The sequence below is a fragment of the Eptatretus burgeri genome, chromosome 1 (genome assembly GCF_056783735.1).
Source record: "Eptatretus burgeri isolate ZD-2024b chromosome 1, Ebu_testis_v1, whole genome shotgun sequence".
NCBI lineage: Eukaryota > Metazoa > Chordata > Myxini > Myxiniformes > Myxinidae > Eptatretus > Eptatretus burgeri.
The window spans coordinates 30,343,814-30,361,105 of NC_140961.1; the positions used below are offsets into that span (position 1 = coordinate 30,343,814).

Here is a 17,292-nt window from a genome sequence, read left to right on the forward strand (position 1 = left end):
CTTGTCTAACTCCAATTTACCTAAGTACTCACACCGTCCAACTACCGGGGAAATTCACCCTCGACGATGCTCCTACGGAACGAGTCACGAGCGTACTCGAACAGTGTGCAACACGAGCAGATGGTCACCAAGCTTTCGTCGGTCCAAATGTCCCTTTTACAGCGGCAACAGCCTGGCTAATTCTCCAACATGCAGCATGTAAAACCAATAAAAGAAACACAAAAACGAACTGATACATTTAACACATGGGTTTATTTATCATAGGTGGGGAAGGAGGGGAGCACATAAGAAGCAGAGTTATCACGACTATTGATAAATGCAGTCAATGCACAAGGCACTTAACAGTTGCTACTTAAAGATGGGCCCACACACAGACACACACACACACACACACAGAAGTGGGCCCCAATGGTCTTTATTGAAGTCTTCCAGCTCGAGGAAAGGGAGCTGGAGACCAGAGCCTGCACTTGGACCTGTCCACCTCGTGTGGTCTTCGACAATCCGGCTCGACGGGACTCGAACCCGCAACACGATGCGCCTCAAAGCGTCGGACGCCAGGTGGATGAGACAAGAGACGACCCGAGCACTCCAAGCTGACCAGACCAGACAAGTCGATCTCTGGCACCTCAAACCCGATCACTGCCAAGCCGACCAGACCAGACGAGTCAATCTCAGGCACCTCAAACCCGATCACCGCCAAGCCGACCAGACGAGTCGATCTCCGGCACCTCAAACCCGATCGCCCAACCCTGATGCTGATGCTGACGTTTACTCCTGATGCTCACCCTTGACGCTGACGCTCACCCCTGACGCTGACTCTGACTGACTTTTCCAAGGCCCTGGCGTTTCATATATGGCATTTCTCCTGCAGGGTGGGGTGTCGTGGGGAGGATCACCGTCAGAGACGTCTCGCCTCCCATTGGTCCGGGGTTCGTGAGAAAGTTGATGTCTGTGGTGTCTCACGCCTCCTGTTGGTCGAGGGTTCGTGAGAAAGTCAATGTCGGTGGTGTCTCACGCCTCCCATTGGTCGAGGGTTCGTGAGAAAGTCGATGTCTGAGATGTCTTGCCTCTCATTGGTCGCGGGGAACATTCCATCTCTCTGGGGCGGAGTCAGAGCTCTGGTGGCTGAGGAAACTCTGCCCACATACGTGGTCGAATGCAGGAAGAAAACGGCGTCGGTGTGAGGAAGCGAGGTGAAGGCGTGTTGTTGTTGTTATAAGGGGTGTAAAAATCCAAACTATTAAAACTAGAAAGGGCACTCATAGAGCGCATACCTTCGCCGCCACTACTTTTTTTGTTCTTGGTATGAGTGTGGGGAACTGGTTTGATGCTGGTTTCATGCAAATCGAATAAGAATTGACTGAGTTATGCCGAAAACCGCATATTTTTCAATGGCGTAACCCCCCCCCCGACATTTTATCCCAACTGGTGACATGTGTTATGACGTCATTGTGTCACATGATTGGGCATTAAATTCTGAACATTTTGGTGCTGGGTTCATGTAAAGCGGACAAGAATTGACCGCGTTATGACAAAAACCGCATATTTTTCAAGGTCGTGACCCCCCTGACCTTTGACCCCTAACAGGTAACAAGAGTATGGGCGTCATTGTGTCATATTGCATATCACAAGATGAGGCGTTGAATTCTGAACATTTTGGCGTTAGTTGCATGCAAATTGAATAAAAATTGACCGTGTTATCGTAAAAAGACGATTTTGACCTTTTCGTGACCTTGACCTTGGCCTTTGACCCGAACGATCCCAAAATCTAATCGAATGCTTCCTGGCTAATAACCAATCATCCCACCAAATTTCATGCAATTCGGTTTAATACTTTTTGAGTTATACTAATCACATGATTACAAATAAATAAATAAATAAATAAATAAATACACGCCGACCAAAACATAACCTTTCGCAGAATGCGAAGGTAATAATTATATTCTGGTGTCTGAAAGTCTGGCTGGAAGCAGGAGTCTAGCTAAAATGGAATGTGTGTGAAGGTAATGTCTCGAACTCCTATCAATCTTCAGGTCATAAATTTTCCCCAGCCTTTGAAATTAAGCAAACCTCTGAATGGCTGCTGCGACGAGGCGATGAGTGATCTCTCCCCTGAACCCAAAAATGTCAGCCATGGCACCATTCTGTCTCAAGGATGACCAGACATTATCTTAACCCCCCCCCCTCCTTTTCCCTGAATATTATAGAAGAACTCAAAAAGTCCATGTGCGGCAAAATCAGAGGAAGACTGTGTTGCTTATTAAAATTCCTCTGAATTCTCCATATCGATATGTTCGTGTTTGTTTTGTTACCACCGTCACTGAAGGTTGTGGACGGATTCGGATGAAACTTGGTAGACACGTTGGGTGTGTTACATAGAAGAATTCATTTGATTTTGATGAAGATCCGAAACCAGATCCGACTAACAGAATTTTAAAAGTGATTCTTCACCGTTTAGAGATCGGGCTAAAATTATATACATCACGATATCTCAAAAAGTTGTGAACGGATTCGGATGAAACATGGTGAACGGGTTGGGCGTGTCGCAAGGACGAATTCTTTCGATTTTGGTGAATATCTGAATCCGGATCTGGATATGAGAATTATTTATTTTTTAAAGTGCTTCTTCACCATTGAGAAATGGGGCCAAAAGCGATATAGTTGTGTTTCGCATGATATTTCAAAAATTTATTCGGCCTGATATGTCCTCAAAGATTAGGCATTATGTGGCGGTGGTATGCGCTCAACCGAGTGCCCTTCCAGTAAATGTTTGTTTTTTAATAAATGACTCAAATGTACAGGAGGAACTGAGAATTCTTCTCCAATGTCAATGGCGAATCTGCAAATGCTGAATCCGTGAATGTCACAGGTGGAAACCCTCACATCATTTCCTCATTTTCTCTACACTCTTGCTTTGTAATATAGATGAAGGTTTTTTTGGGACATAATTTTGGTTTTAGCCCAAGTTGTCAAGGCTGAATAGTATGAAAATACCGATGGGTCACCCTTCATCATCAATGAACGACTACTGCAAGCAACAATTGCAAGATCACACTAAACTGGTAATTCCTGGCATTGCAATACAGCGCACTGACAAGTACATCCCATTTGTTTGGCAATGATGTCAGTTCTCAGTCCAGCTCACATTTGGCATGACAATAAATAAATAAGCAGTTCAAGAGAAAAGGGAATTTTAAAAAATGCAGACACACACGCACGTATGCATGTTTGGGAACGATCGCTAAAGCCCGCTTTTCGCTTTGCAAGCACGGGCTAATAAGGCTCAAGATCAAACTTTGCAAAAAGCTGGAGTGTTCTTGCATGATCGAGTTTTCACACATGGCCAACTATATGTTGTTGCTTGTAGCATTTGCAATCCACAAAATACAATACCTATAGAAAGTCTACACCCCCTCACAAAATGTTCATCTTTTTTAGCCTTGAAGCCTGGAATGAAATTAGATTTTTTCCACATCACAACCTACAACTTCAAAGTGAAAAACAAATTCTATAAATTTCAGAAAATTAATTAAAAATACAAAACGAGAATATCTTTGTTGGATATAATTGTACATCCCCCCGAGTTAATACTTGGTGGAAGCACCTTCAAACAATCTTCAAGTGATGCCACACATTTTCGATTGGGTTTAGGTCAAGTCTTTGACAGAGCCACTCTAGGACATTTCTCTTTTTGTTCCTTCATCACTCCAGTGCAGCTTTGGCTGCGTGCTTCGGTTCATCATGCTGAAAGGTAAACTTCCGTCCCAATTTTAGCTTTCTTGCAAAGGGCAGCAGGTTTTCCTCTAGGATTTCTCTGTATTTTGCTGCATCCATTTTCCCTTCGATCCTGACAAGTGCCCCAGTCCCTGCCGATGAAAAACATCCCCATAATATGATATTTCCACCACCATGCTTCACAGTAGGGATGGTGTTCTTTGGGTGATATGCTGTATTGGGTTTGAGCCAAATGTAACGTTTTGCATTTGGACAAAAAAGTTCCATCTTGGTTTCATCAGACCACAACAGTTTTTGCCACATGGTTTCAGACTCTCTGTGTGTTTTTTTGCATGACTCAAATGGAACTCAAGGTGGGGTTTTTTGAGTAATGACTTCCTTCTTGCCACCCTATCATACAGGCAGACTTGTGGAGTGCTTGGGATATTGTCATCACATGCACACAGTGACCAGCTTTTGCCATAAAGGCCTGGAGCTCTTTCAAAGTTGCCAATGGCCTCTTGGTGGCCTCTCTGATCAGTCCCCTCCTTGCTTGATCATCCAGTTTGCAGGGACGGCCTGATCTAGGCAGGGTCTTGGTGGTACCATACGCCTTTCACTTCTTAATGATTTTCTTGATTGTGGTCCAAGGGATTGAAGGCCTTTGAAATATTTTTATACCCTTTCCCCTGATCTGTGCCTTTCCACAACTTTATTCCAGAGGTCCTTTGAAAGCTCCTTGGTGCTCATGGTCGAGTCTGTGAAATGCACAACCCAGAAGAGGAAACCTACAGGAACAGCTGATTTTATTCTGAAATAATCAGAATCACTGCAATTTAACACAGGTTGAGGCCAATTAACTTGGTGTGTGATTTTGAAGGTGATTGGTTACACCTGAGCAAATTTGCAATTGCTATTATAAGAGGGGTGGACATTTATCCAACCAAGATATTCAGGTTTTGTGTTTTTAATTCATTTTTTGAACTGTGTTACTGGACCCTCTGCCTCATCAACACCACCCGGGCGTCTTCCCAAGAGACGCGTTCAATACATGCTGTGAGTAACTTCACTGGGCCATGGGGAAACACTGGAGCCACGGCTGTACAAGGAGCAGGAGGGGAGCGGAGCACAGAGGGTTCCAGTTTCAGTCAGGACATGGGAGCCAGCATCAACAAGTGTGAGGTGTGCAGGGGTCCATCCTGTCCCTATCTATCCCTTTCTGACGTCATCTAATCTTCTTTACCAATCACTCAACTCTCCGTTCCACATCAGATGCATGATGTCAGCATACTGTACTGCAGCATGTTAAGCAACCAGTAAGGTTTCGAAGGCAGGTCTGTCGCGTAGGGGATAATTTTGGAAAGTATACGTGCTGTGATTGTCCATATATGTCATTTTATTCTCCTTGTAAATATTTGCATTTTGATTACTGTCACTAAAAGCTATTTCCTCAAGAGACTGTGTCCTGATTTATTATGTCTGTTCTGATGGCGGCATACGACTGCTGAGGTGTTTGGCCAGCGCTAACTTGTTATCCAAGTTCGATCTCAGATGTGGTTGAGCAACCTTGGTTCCGCTCGGCCGATTGACTTAGGTCTGTTGCGTAACTGCCGGCACGCCAGATTATAATGTCTGTCCATGTACTTTTGTGTTTGCAATATTTTAAAAAATGTTGAACATTTAGTTTTCATATTGCAGAATGCAGATATCTATTCCTCCTGACATTATCTCAACCTGGTTATATTATCATGCTGTGATTGAATTTTGTTACCCTGGCAACTATGGAAGTAAAATAATTAATTCCACCTTGTGAAATATGAGCATGGACATTTTCGTAATAGAAAGCTCTATGGATCACATAACTCTTGAAAAGCACTGTTGTTTCTGTATTAATCAGACTGAAACAAATATTTTTCATATTGAGATGTGTCCTTTGTCCACAAATTATGTACTCATTTCTCTTTATTTTTGTTTTTAAAGCATATGGAAGTATAAAGTCTGGTGTAAAGCATTGGCTAAGGTCATTTTATCCCCATATAAGGAATGATTCGCCAGGAAACATCATCTGCAAAGGCAATGAGATAGATTGGAGATAGACTTCAATTGTCTGCAGGATAATTATGCTCATCAGGTCTCTCACAATGACAAGGTCAGAGCTCATTAAATTTGCAGAGTTAATACTGACAGGCCATGAGTAAATGTTCACATGGTCTTGTTAATTCCCTATAAACTGATATATCTTTCCATATTAAACCTTCGGATCATTGATTAACCAGTACAATAATAACGAATATCTAATCCCCATACTGGCCCAAGTGCATCTGGAAAGAGATCTTGTTAGTCCATGTTTAGTTAAAGGAAAACTGTACCCATCTGTTATGTTTGTTACTCTAAAATATACTTGATAAATAATTGCATACTGAAGGTTGTTATATAAATAAATAGATATAGTATGTTAGTTAACTATGTAACAATATAATCTTCTATTTTCCACTTGGTTGGCAAATTGGGGAGAACTACTTTGGTGACGTCAGAGACAGTGTGACCACTCCTTGACTTTTTTTCACAAGATCTTGGCTATTCGTTGTTCACCTTGGCATCTTGGTTTTCTACAGGTTTTCTTAGCATATAGGTTTTTCTATTATCATCGCTTTTCTGAAAACTTGTGAATTCTTGGCTTTTTTCATTGGCTCACCTTGGCATTTATGAAAACGAGGAGTGGTCACACTGGTCAGAGAGTTTAGTCCCCAAAGGCATTAGTCTCATTAACTCTGGCCTCCCATTCAATTGCAAAGTTGTACAAACATGAACTCTATCTTCCCTTTGTCCTCTTATCAACTGGAGTCTCATCGAACTGCAGAGGTTATGGACCTCTTATCTAATTGCTCTGCAAAAGCTGTGCAAACCAGATGCTCCATCTGCATGCTGAGATAAATGCTTATCATTGCCTAAAGTAAATGATGGTTTTCTGTGCATACACGCCCTGAAGGAAGACGCACATTCTTTCACAGTGCTAGCTGCTTAATTATGTACAAGATTGTTTTCTCTTTGCCTAAAGGACCTCGTGTGCAAAGAAAGCTTTCTTGTAGTTTGATTGGCCAAGTGCCTTGTGATATTCTGACCCCTCCCTATTTTCCAATTCTATAAAAGGCCATGTATTCTCGCTCAGAAGCAGAGAACGGCTTGGACTCTTCAGACAAGCTCTTCTTTCCACATACATGTGTTTTTGTACAATAAACGATCTGTTGAATTATAAAGGGTTTTCTCATTTGGTTGGAAATCTCCACCACACAACCATCTCGGTTATTTCGTTTGTGTCTGCGATATTTCAAAAAACATTCAAGATTTAGCTTTCATAGAAATACAGATCTATTCCTCATACCATCCAAAAGGTAGTGGACAGAGTATCAGCTCCTTGTTGCGACAAAGAGTCACAAGTTTAACAAAGCTGCCAATTAACGTCAAATGTGAAAATACAGAAAGCATCAATATCCAGATAAAATCAGACTAACTGATGGGTATACAACTTTTCAAGTTATGAAAATTTTACTGTTGACTGAATGTTTGGCTGCTGCAATATAGTTTTCTCAGCATTTATTATTCAGTCATAATTTACCTCAAAAGCTTTTAAAAGAAGTGACTTACCTGAAAACATAGTCGTGACAGTCGATGAATTTCCCAAGACCAGAACCAATCACATTTTGTGAATTTCCGACAACAGCACAAGTCACACATTGGCCTTCTTTCTTCTCTTTAAAAAACAGCTGTGTCTTATTGGGCATCAGCTTGTGAATTTGCATTAATACAGTTTGAAGCTTCTTGTAGGACATACCACTGCTTTGCCGTGTCTGTGAAAAAAACAAAAGACAGACGTCAAGTTCAAGAATACCAGCACAGAGTGTGAACATCTGTGAGTGTCAAAAAAACAAAGTATTTGGTGAGCACCAGAGGTGTGCAACAACGAGTAACGTTTGAGTATAAGCCACTTAAGAAAAAAAAAAATCAGAAAAAAATGCATTAAAAATTTTAACAATGAAGCTAGAGACGAATCATATAATTAAATAATGCCAAATATTAAACTCATGGAACTTTTGAAAAGCAAGGAGGGGTGTTGAGAGGGTCCAGATGCCTTTGAACACCATCTACTTCCTTCCCAATCAAATTGTGGAGATAATAGTCATAAATAAATATGAGTTCCCTTGCAAGGAACTTCAATGCAGGAGGAGGCCATTCCGCCTATCAAAGCCTGCACTAGTATTACCAACCTATGGTTGTTTGCCCATGCTCTATCCTTTTAAATGCTATGGATCAAGCCTGGAACCAGCACATTCCATTTTTAAAGTCCTTGGTATGACTCTACACCAACTACAGGGATCAAACCACTGACCTTACAGACCCAGAGCAGATGCTCCAACCATTACATCGCTGAGTCTAGTTATTAATCCCCTACTGGTTTCACTGGAGGGGACTATAGGTTTGCTTTCCATCTGTCCGTCCATCCATCTGTCCATCTGTCCAACCTGTGGTTTTTCAGAATTTATTCCAATACCCTTTAACATATTCAACTGAAATTTGGTACATGGCTATATTATAATGTTATGGGAAAAGTTCTGTGCAGACAAACAGACAGACAAACAAACAAACAAGAAGATGACGTCATGCCGAGCACGATACTTGCAAAATCCATCAAACAAATTTGACCTAAAACAAGTTTGAATTGCGAACATACCCCATGGGAGTTCATTCGTACAACTCTCAGGTGAGCGATAGCATGGATGACAGATAGTTTTGAAATTTGGTAAGATTTTCATCGCATCAGAAAAAGAAACCAGAACACCTCAAAAGAGTGAGGCTCGTTTCATATCATCACTTGCGACTTAATTTTGCGTTGGGCATCGCCCAGCACATTCAATTTTTTTTTTGTGATAACAATTTTAAGAAAATGGCCCAAAAGGGCCGTTGCTCGGCCCAAAGAGCCGGAATGAGACTTTGGGCTCAGTTAATGCCTGTGCATGTGTGTCTAGTATATGTCTGTCAATTTTCATCGAATTCTTTTCACGAATAATGGAGACATAGACGTTCAAATGAACTGTACACAAGAAAAGAGAGAACGCGAGCGGCGCTTCGACCCCATGGAGTGGAAGACCCCACGGGGTAAAAAAAATAATTGGTGGTTCAATTCAATGATCAAATATGCAACTCATCTTCAAATTTCAAGTGAATCAGATGAAAATTGACAATTTTAGAAATTCGGCCGATGTTGACCTTTTGGCCGGTTGAATTCAGTGACCTGAAATATAAATTCTCTTCAAATTTCAAGTCAATGGGATAAAAATGAGGATTTTAGAAATACCACCTTAGTTGTTGACCTTGGGCCTATGTTGACCTTTTGGTCCATGTTGAACTCGAAAATAATTGGCTAGTTGAATTCAGTGACTTAAAATATAAATCCCCTTCAAATTTCAAGTCAAATCAGATGAAAATTGAGGCATTTTGAAATCCCACCAAAGTTGTTGACCTTTGGCCTATGTTGACCTTTTGGTCTCTGTTGACTTCAAAAATAATTGGCTGGTTGAATTCAGTGACCTGAAATATAAATTATCTTGAAATTTCAAGTCAATCGGATTGAAATTGAGGATTTTAGAAATCTCACCGAAGTTGTTGACAATTGGCCTATGTTGACCTTTTGACCTTTTGACCTCAATAACAATAGGCTTCTTCCTTATGACAAACTCTACCATGTGGTGAAGTTTTGTGAATATGGGTTTAAAATTTGACCTGGAGGCGATACAGGCAGACAGGCAGACAGAATAACAAAATCGAAAAACCAATATACTTGAAAAATCTTCCATTTTGCAAGTAACAAACAAACAGAGAGGGGTGAAAAAACAATCTCCTTCACCTTCGGTGGTGGAAATAATTAAAGCTTATTTCCTGATGCTTCATTGTGGATGTTTTGTCGGTTGATATGTCCATTGATTCGGTTAGTGGACTTTGAGTGGCGACATCCTCATTTTCCTTATGGGTGGTTTCCCCCAAGTCTTCAACATTCTTTATTTTCCAGGTGGACATTTCAGAGAAAACAAACAAACAGCTATTCAATGGTAATGATCTGTTGCCAAATACTTTCCATTTGACACCAAAATGAAGCAAATGTCATGCTCATGAAGAATGTAATCACACTTCTGATAACACACTTTGCTTCAATATTGTCTTATCTTCCATTTTCATATCCACATTCATGTGCAAGATGTCTAGAGCAAGAAGTTCAATGCAGACTGCTGGAACCAGGTCCACCTTCAAAGAATCATATTGATGATGGAAGTGTCAGACAAGATACCCAACAGAAACCAACGTGCATCGTTCATATCCCAGGACTATGATATGGACCACTTCAACTGCTATCTGCTTCTAAGGATGCTGATAAACTTGCTAGGTTGAAGGAGATGTGCAAGCAAAGACTCTCTCAACCTCTGGCTTTGATCTACCGGATGACAGAAACATACAAACTTATCCCTGATGACATCACAGAGCATCACGGGTATCACAGAGAATGTCATCAGAGGTTTTCTATGAATCTCAACCTCCTTGCACAACAATCCGATTCATCTGAACCATCATGGTTCATCAGAGAAAATAGAAGAAGTTCAGATAAAGGTGACAATGTCTTGTTCATATCAGATTGTATTTTCTGCAATTCCAAAGTTAGGAAGAAAATCAAGGTCAAGGGGACATGGATAACTTGTAATCGGTTAATGAGACGAGCAAGGACAGGGAAAAAGTCAATGGTCGTCAGACTTTCTTATGTTCTGCCAGTCAGAGAGAAGAATCCTGACCATCCAGGAACTTCTTGTTGTGACATGAAACTTCTCATCCGAATCAGCACCCACAAAAGGTGTCTTGTTCACCTCCACAAGAGCACCTTCCCCACCAGGATATGTCAGCTGCTGCAACACAAGTTGTGGACTTCTATGCTGTGTGACATTAATAGTTTGGAAGGCTTTCATTCTGATTCAGGTTCAGAGAGCATTGTTTACCAGTCTTAGCAATGGAGGGGATTTCAACCTGTGTGCCACCATGATCCTCTGGCTTGCTTTCCACATCCTGCAGCGTGACGCCATGGGCATGGGCAGTATGCATTGAGCCCATTCCAGTTAAGTTGTTCAACAGCTGGTCAAAGTTGTCAAACTCTGAGTGGAACAAAGAGGGTTCATCTGTAGAACAACTGATCTGAGATGATAATATACAACTCAGATCATTCATTCTCCGGTTTCACTGGAGGGGACTATAGATTTGCTGTCCGTCCATCCATCTGTCTTTCTGTCTGTCTGTCTGTCTATCCCACCTGTGGGTTTTCAGACTTTTTACCCTGTACCCTTTGACGTATTCAACTGAAACTTTGTACGTGGCTTTATTATGATAAGTTACAGAACAAGCTCGAATTTCAGGGCGTTTCATCGATTTTTCACAGAGTTATGCCCTTTTTGGACTTGGAAAATATCACAGGATCAGTGGGGGACGTATTGCAAAGCAGTTCTTGCTCTCGTGACATTGCTGTTAGTTTGTCCCAATCCATATCACGTCTTGTGGGAGATTCCACTCATGTTAAAGGCCTTGGTTTCCACAGCATCAAGCCGAGCAAGATGTGAGGCAGGGGAACCAGCCCAGAGGGGAGAGCAGTACTTCATCAAGCTGCAGATGATGACCTTGTAGGTGGACAGGAATTCCGGGCTGCCAAGGAAGGACTTTGTGAGATGGAAGATGCTTCTCCTCCTTCTCCCCCTCCCATTGATCCGCAGCCGATGGGGATGGGTGCATGATGTCACTTGTGGAAATTGCCACACCATTCTGAGGGAAGTTTCAACGAATCCCCGGCCCACCAGTTACGCATGCAAAGCCACAACGAGAGACCCCGGCACCCTCCTTCGAGCGGAAAATGCCCAATCGCACTGTTTTGCACTGTACCACGCCTTCGAGAAGCGCCGTACCTCAAAGGCCATGCCAAGTACCAAGCTCCACAAACATGCATGCGAAATGCGACATGAGCATGCATGCGAGAGTACCCGATGGATTATTAAGCAATGGGCGGATGGAGGGAACACGGAAAGGAACCCCGCATGACCTAGCGATGACCAAACGGCCGTGGGATTGAAAGTAACACTGATAGGGTGAAGGAGGGACTGTTGAAAGGATGTTTGATGGAGGAGAGATTATTGGTGGACCATTGAAATGGCCCGATGAGGGTATTGGAGGGATGATTGAAAGTAACAGAAGGGATTGAACACAATGACGGGGTGAAGGAATAAAGAAGAAAAGTAACAGAAGGGGAGGGGGGGAGACATTGCATGGGACAAACACAGCCCAGCCAACACTTGCCCCCCCACCCCCAGCCAAATAGTCCATTGACAAGGGACCAAGGACTATCTACACAAAGACTAATGAAATAACTTATCCTCGGGTAACCTACGTGTCCATGTATGCTCTCCCCCTGGGGTAGGTTTTCCAAAGCCAGAACAATATACAAGATACACTTTTTAGCGGCCTTTGATGGCCTCAAACGGACGTGAAAGCCAACCTGTCGTAGCTTTAAACATTGTCTAGATTCTGTGGAACCTATCCATAAATGTTAGGGACTCCAGATGCTATGGTTCAGCCATGAAAGAGTAACGTTCAAATCCACATAAAAACACAAACACTTCAAAATATTGAGATGATTTCAACATTTGCAATGCGCAACATGCGCCAGAACCCCTACATCGGCACCCCCCTCCTCCCCCTTTACAGAACTGGGTAGCCCACCCAAGCTGGGTCACCTGTTCAAGATTGGGTTATTTTGACTTTCGTAAACTATCAAGAGGATTGATGTTTAAAGCTGTCGCAAAAAATTATCCCGAGAGTGCACTACAGCAAAGTTGTGCCAAATGGTCAAATTTCCTTGTTTGAGGTCAGTTTCTTGATTTTCAGATGTACAAACAAACATATAAAACATTGCCTTGTGGGAGGGGCTGAGGGGTGGCGGTGCCGATAACCTGGCACTGGTTACCCCGGGACGTTTTCAAAATTTGGTCGAGATTGGCCCAGCCGTATATTTTTTTCTGATGAAGTTCAGATGTACACACATACGTAGAAAATTTCCCTTGTGACGGAGGGAATTTTTTTATGCCAATGACCTGAACTTGGGTACCGCCAGCACATCCACAAAATCTGGTGGAGTTTGGCTGAGCTGATATTTTCTATACAAACATAGTTTCCTTGTGGGAGGGGGAAATTTGTTTTGGGGGGGTGGGGGCTTAAAACCTTGCTCTGATTCTGAAATACCTACACGGCCTCTAAATTGTGTTATGTCAGGTTACCTTTCCCTCACAACAGGGACAGGGAAAATGTGGTGTGCGTTTACCAGGTTCTACCCCCTTTGTGATGTCCCACCTTCTTGAAATCCGCCTCTTTCTCAATCTCACCTTTTCCCTCTCAAACCTCTCCTTCCCCGGATTTTCCGGAAAAAACCCCTCTTCATTAATCCATTTCAATCTGTTTTCCACATTTCTCTTAAACCTCTCCTCCTCTGCACCTTCCTACAGTGCAAACCAGGCCCAAAACGCAACACGTCTTACATATACAGATGACGTTACATAACAACCTCAAAGCCATTTCCAAGGCAATCCCAGCACTGGGTGCATGGTCACAACGCCAGCATAAAGCAGCGCGCACTGAGTAAAAACTCCGAGGGGTCGAGCCCAGGCTCAGTGGGGCCCCATGGCATTGCTGCGCAGTGAGTGCACTACGGCGTCGCAAGCACACCAATGGGGAAGCGGCACGCAGGGATCAGAGTGTTGCGGCAACCATTGCTCCCCAAACCCCCACCTCACCCAAGGCCGGTAAAAGCCAGAACACACCAGAGTTCATGGCTGACTTGCACCCAGAGGAACCAAGGAGAGAAGAGCCTGCCTGCCTGAATTTCCCGGCTTCGCGGTTCTCATCTATATCCGGAAAGTATCTGATGAATTCTGCTTTCAATTCAGTCAGATTAGTAATTATTTGTTTCTTTGACTCGGAATCAAGGTGACTGTGAATGAGAGCAGAATCCAAGTGAGCAAAACTGCCTGTATTTCCAACCTCAATCTGACATTTCCAGATGTCGAGTTTGGCCATGAAGGCTCGAATGACGTCATGGTGCATGATTATGCTGATGTTTTTCCCTTGGAGTTTGAGGTTGATGGCATTTAGCACTTCAAAGATTTCCACCAGGTAAGCCAGAGAGAGAGCAATAATCCTTCCGACTGGAACTTGTCATGGAGATCTTCTTTCTGCTGTGAATCTAGAAATGTTGCCACTTCTTGTCATAGTTCTTAAAGCCGTCCAAGCATGTTTCCCTTCGAAACCCATTGTACGTTTTTGTGGACAAGCAAGGCTTGATGTTCAGAATCCATATCCACACACAGCTGTTTGAAGAGACGACTGTTTAAGGCTCCAGCTTTGATGAAGTTGACTACCTTGATAGTCAGGTTCATGACATCCCTCATTTCAGCAAGTAGAGTTCTGGATGATAAGGATTCACGATGAAGGATGCAGTGCGTACCTATAGCAGATGGACTTTTTTTCTTTCACTCTTGTTATGAAACCAGATTGCAAACCAAGCATGGCGGAGCTCCATCAGTACACACCCACACCAGTGAGTCCCACGAAAGTTGATTTTCCTGGAAGAAGTTTGATTCCACTTGAAAAATATCTGTTGCTGTTGTATAACTTTCCATGGGATGGCAGAAGAGCATTTGCTCTTTTACACTATTGCCTGACACAAAACGAGCATACATCAGTAGCTGAGAACACTGAGCAACATCAGTCGTTTCGTCCAACTGGAAGGCAAATGCAGGAGAAGCTCTTATTTGGTCGAAAATTCGATCTTTGTTGTCTTGAGACATTTAATTAATCCTTCCCTTGATGGTATCATTTGATAGAGAGATTTGGGATAACTTGTTTGGACTATCCTTCCCCAGAACGAGCTCTGCTGCACGCAGTAAACTTAGTTTTATGAGAGTCTCTCCAATGTTTTGGCTCTTTTTGCTCTTTGCAATCAACATGGCGATCTCATAGGAATCCTCAACAACCTTTGAAGTCTGTTGCCGAAATGCTCCACTGCTGTCCATCTTTGCTTGCTTCAAGGACTGCCTTTTTGTTTCAAAGAATGCCTTTGGGTTGGCAGCGAGAGCAGGATGCATCGTCTTCAAGTGGCGTTCCAAGCGTGTTGGCCGCATGCCATCATTGCTCAGAGTCTTGTAGCATATTACGCATTGGGGTACATCTATGTCACCCTTTTGGAGGGACACAAATCCAAATCGAATATATTCAAGATACTTTCGCTTTTTTGCACTCATTGCGAATGATTTAGTTTGAAATGTGGACTGCAAATCTGTGAACAACAATAAATTTTAATATTACATTTAAATAAATGTTAAATTTTAAAATTAATTTCAATACAGAAGATGGGAGACGTCGTAGCGAATAGAAAACGAAATTTTTTAAAGGCGATACTTTTGTATTTTTTTTCATCACAATATTATGTTCATCACAATATTATGCAAACACTTGTTAAGAGAATTCCAAAAATAATTATAAAAATTCCTACTTTTTTCTCCGGGCTCACGCCCCCTCTGGAAATTACTCACGCCCCCCAGGTTAAGAGTCAATGATGCAGCAGAAATAGAGGAAAATTACAAAATAGCATACATAAAAGTATCATCAACACAATACAAATGGATTACACAAGAAACTTACGTTCCACCACCTGAATTCTTCCTGAGAGAGAGGTTGCGAGAGTGGCCACTCATGTTGGATCGAGGCATTGAACCGCTCCAAGAACCAGGGGGATTTGTTATTGCGGATCGACTTGCAGGTGTCACAGCTGAAGAGCCATTTAAAGAAACCAAACAGGCGAGACGAGCCCGTCATGTCCGTCGGGCAGCTCTCGATAAAACCCATCTCGCTATTTCTCTCTCCACTTATCAACAGCAGGATCTTCCAGTCCGAAGTGTTAAACCCGTTCTGACGATTCACCATCGAGTTTAGAAAACCACAAGAAAAGGTCCCGAATGCAAAAATCGCAAGCAATACTTTTACTTTGTACTCCATGACGCTTACAGTCCAATCTCTTTCTGTAGATCAATTCAGTGAAAATATCCACAACTAGAAAAAGTCGTTTCCACTTCGTTTTATATATTTATGAGTTAATGATTATTTTTGGCATTATTTTCAAGAGAAAAATATAAATCGTTTTACCAAACCGCACAGAATGTTTGCCCTTGCCGACAGAAGAGACCACCAGTACATCAGTGGGGAACAGGTTTCAGATGACGAGATGTGGACGTGGAAAGGAAGAAATGCTGCTGTGCCGTTTCGGGCATTTTCGTTTTCTTTCAGAGGAAATGTTGATTGATTCCTGAGAATGGGTTGGGCAAACATTAAATGGTGAATTCAACCTGTCTCATCTGATTCAATGACACGAGTCTCAACTGTCATAATGGTGCTTTTGAAGCCGTGAAACATAAAATGCTGTCCTCGATCCAATAATAATAATTAAAAAAAAATAATAATAATCGAAACTAATAAATGTCATGGTGTGTCAGGGTGTGTCAGGGTGTGCCGGGGTATGTCGGGGTGTGTCGGGGTGTGTCGGGGTGTGTCAGGGTGTTTCCTCTATAACTCCAAACCTATAAAAACCGAGCAGCCTGAAACTTTGCATGCACACTAAGAAAACTCCAAGGAAGTGAAAGAGTGAAAATTGGGTGTTTGGGTTAACTAAAACACCCCTTTTAAGAAGATAATTAGCAGCCTTATTTAATTACAAGCAAATACCACCCGTTGCTTCGCTGACGGGAACACTGAGATGGGGAAGAAAAAAGAGGGGGTGATAGAGAGGGGTGGGGGGGGAGAGTGAGGAGATAAGAGAGAGGAAGGAGGGGGAAAGAGAGAGAGAGAGGAGAGAGGGGGAAAGAAAGAGAGAGAGAGGAGAGAGGGTATTAAAATGAAAATGTTAAAACTGAAATAAAAATGTACTCAATTCTGATATGATGTTTTTAAGTATGTATCCATCTGGAATTAACGTAATTATATTTCTCCTTTGTATGGAAAGATCACCTGTATATTAAAAGTGTAAACAGGTTGAACTTTGCCAGGAAGTTGAATAGAAGAAGAATTGCCTCTCATTTCATAAATTTCTAAAGGAATTTCTTATATAAGACACAAACAAGTTGGAATGTGGATTTAAGAAGGTATCCAGATGTATTCACGAAGCTCTAGTCGCTTCAAGAAAATATATCTTCCCAGTTTTTGGGATGGAAACTGTTTTAATGACCATGAGAGTTGGCGTTTGATGTCATTCAAGCATTCTGTGGGGTTTTTTTTGTATTAAGAAAGGATTAATATGTCTGGATTTGAAATATATGTTACAACCATTCAACCAGGTCAAGCTGGGGCTGTATGGAGACCAGAGGATAAGCTTCGCCTGGAAGATGTCAAGACCAGATAGGCTGGCGCCGGTGCCAGAGATGATAAAATAACAACCTGTCTCTTGCTGAAACTATA

General features: G+C 42.3%; 1 protein-coding gene across 2 annotated transcripts in view; it reads right to left on the bottom strand.

Annotated features, from left to right (window-relative positions):
• Positions 1–17,292, bottom strand: part of LOC147034158 (CMP-N-acetylneuraminate-beta-galactosamide-alpha-2,3-sialyltransferase 2-like) — a 95,124-nt gene that overhangs the window by 67,307 nt on the left and 10,525 nt on the right. The window contains exons 2-3 of one of the 2 annotated variants that reach the window (XM_085877476.1): positions 15,487–16,147; positions 7,360–7,562 (exon numbers count right to left, since the gene is read on the bottom strand). In XM_085877476.1, coding sequence (XP_085733602.1) covers positions 7,360–7,562; positions 15,487–15,840 — 557 coding nt within the window. In that variant the 5' untranslated portion in view covers positions 15,841–16,147. Of the gene's footprint in view, positions 1–7,359; positions 7,563–13,140; positions 13,208–15,486; positions 16,148–17,292 lie in introns of those variants that run through there. The other variant, XM_085877486.1, reaches the window with a different exon arrangement.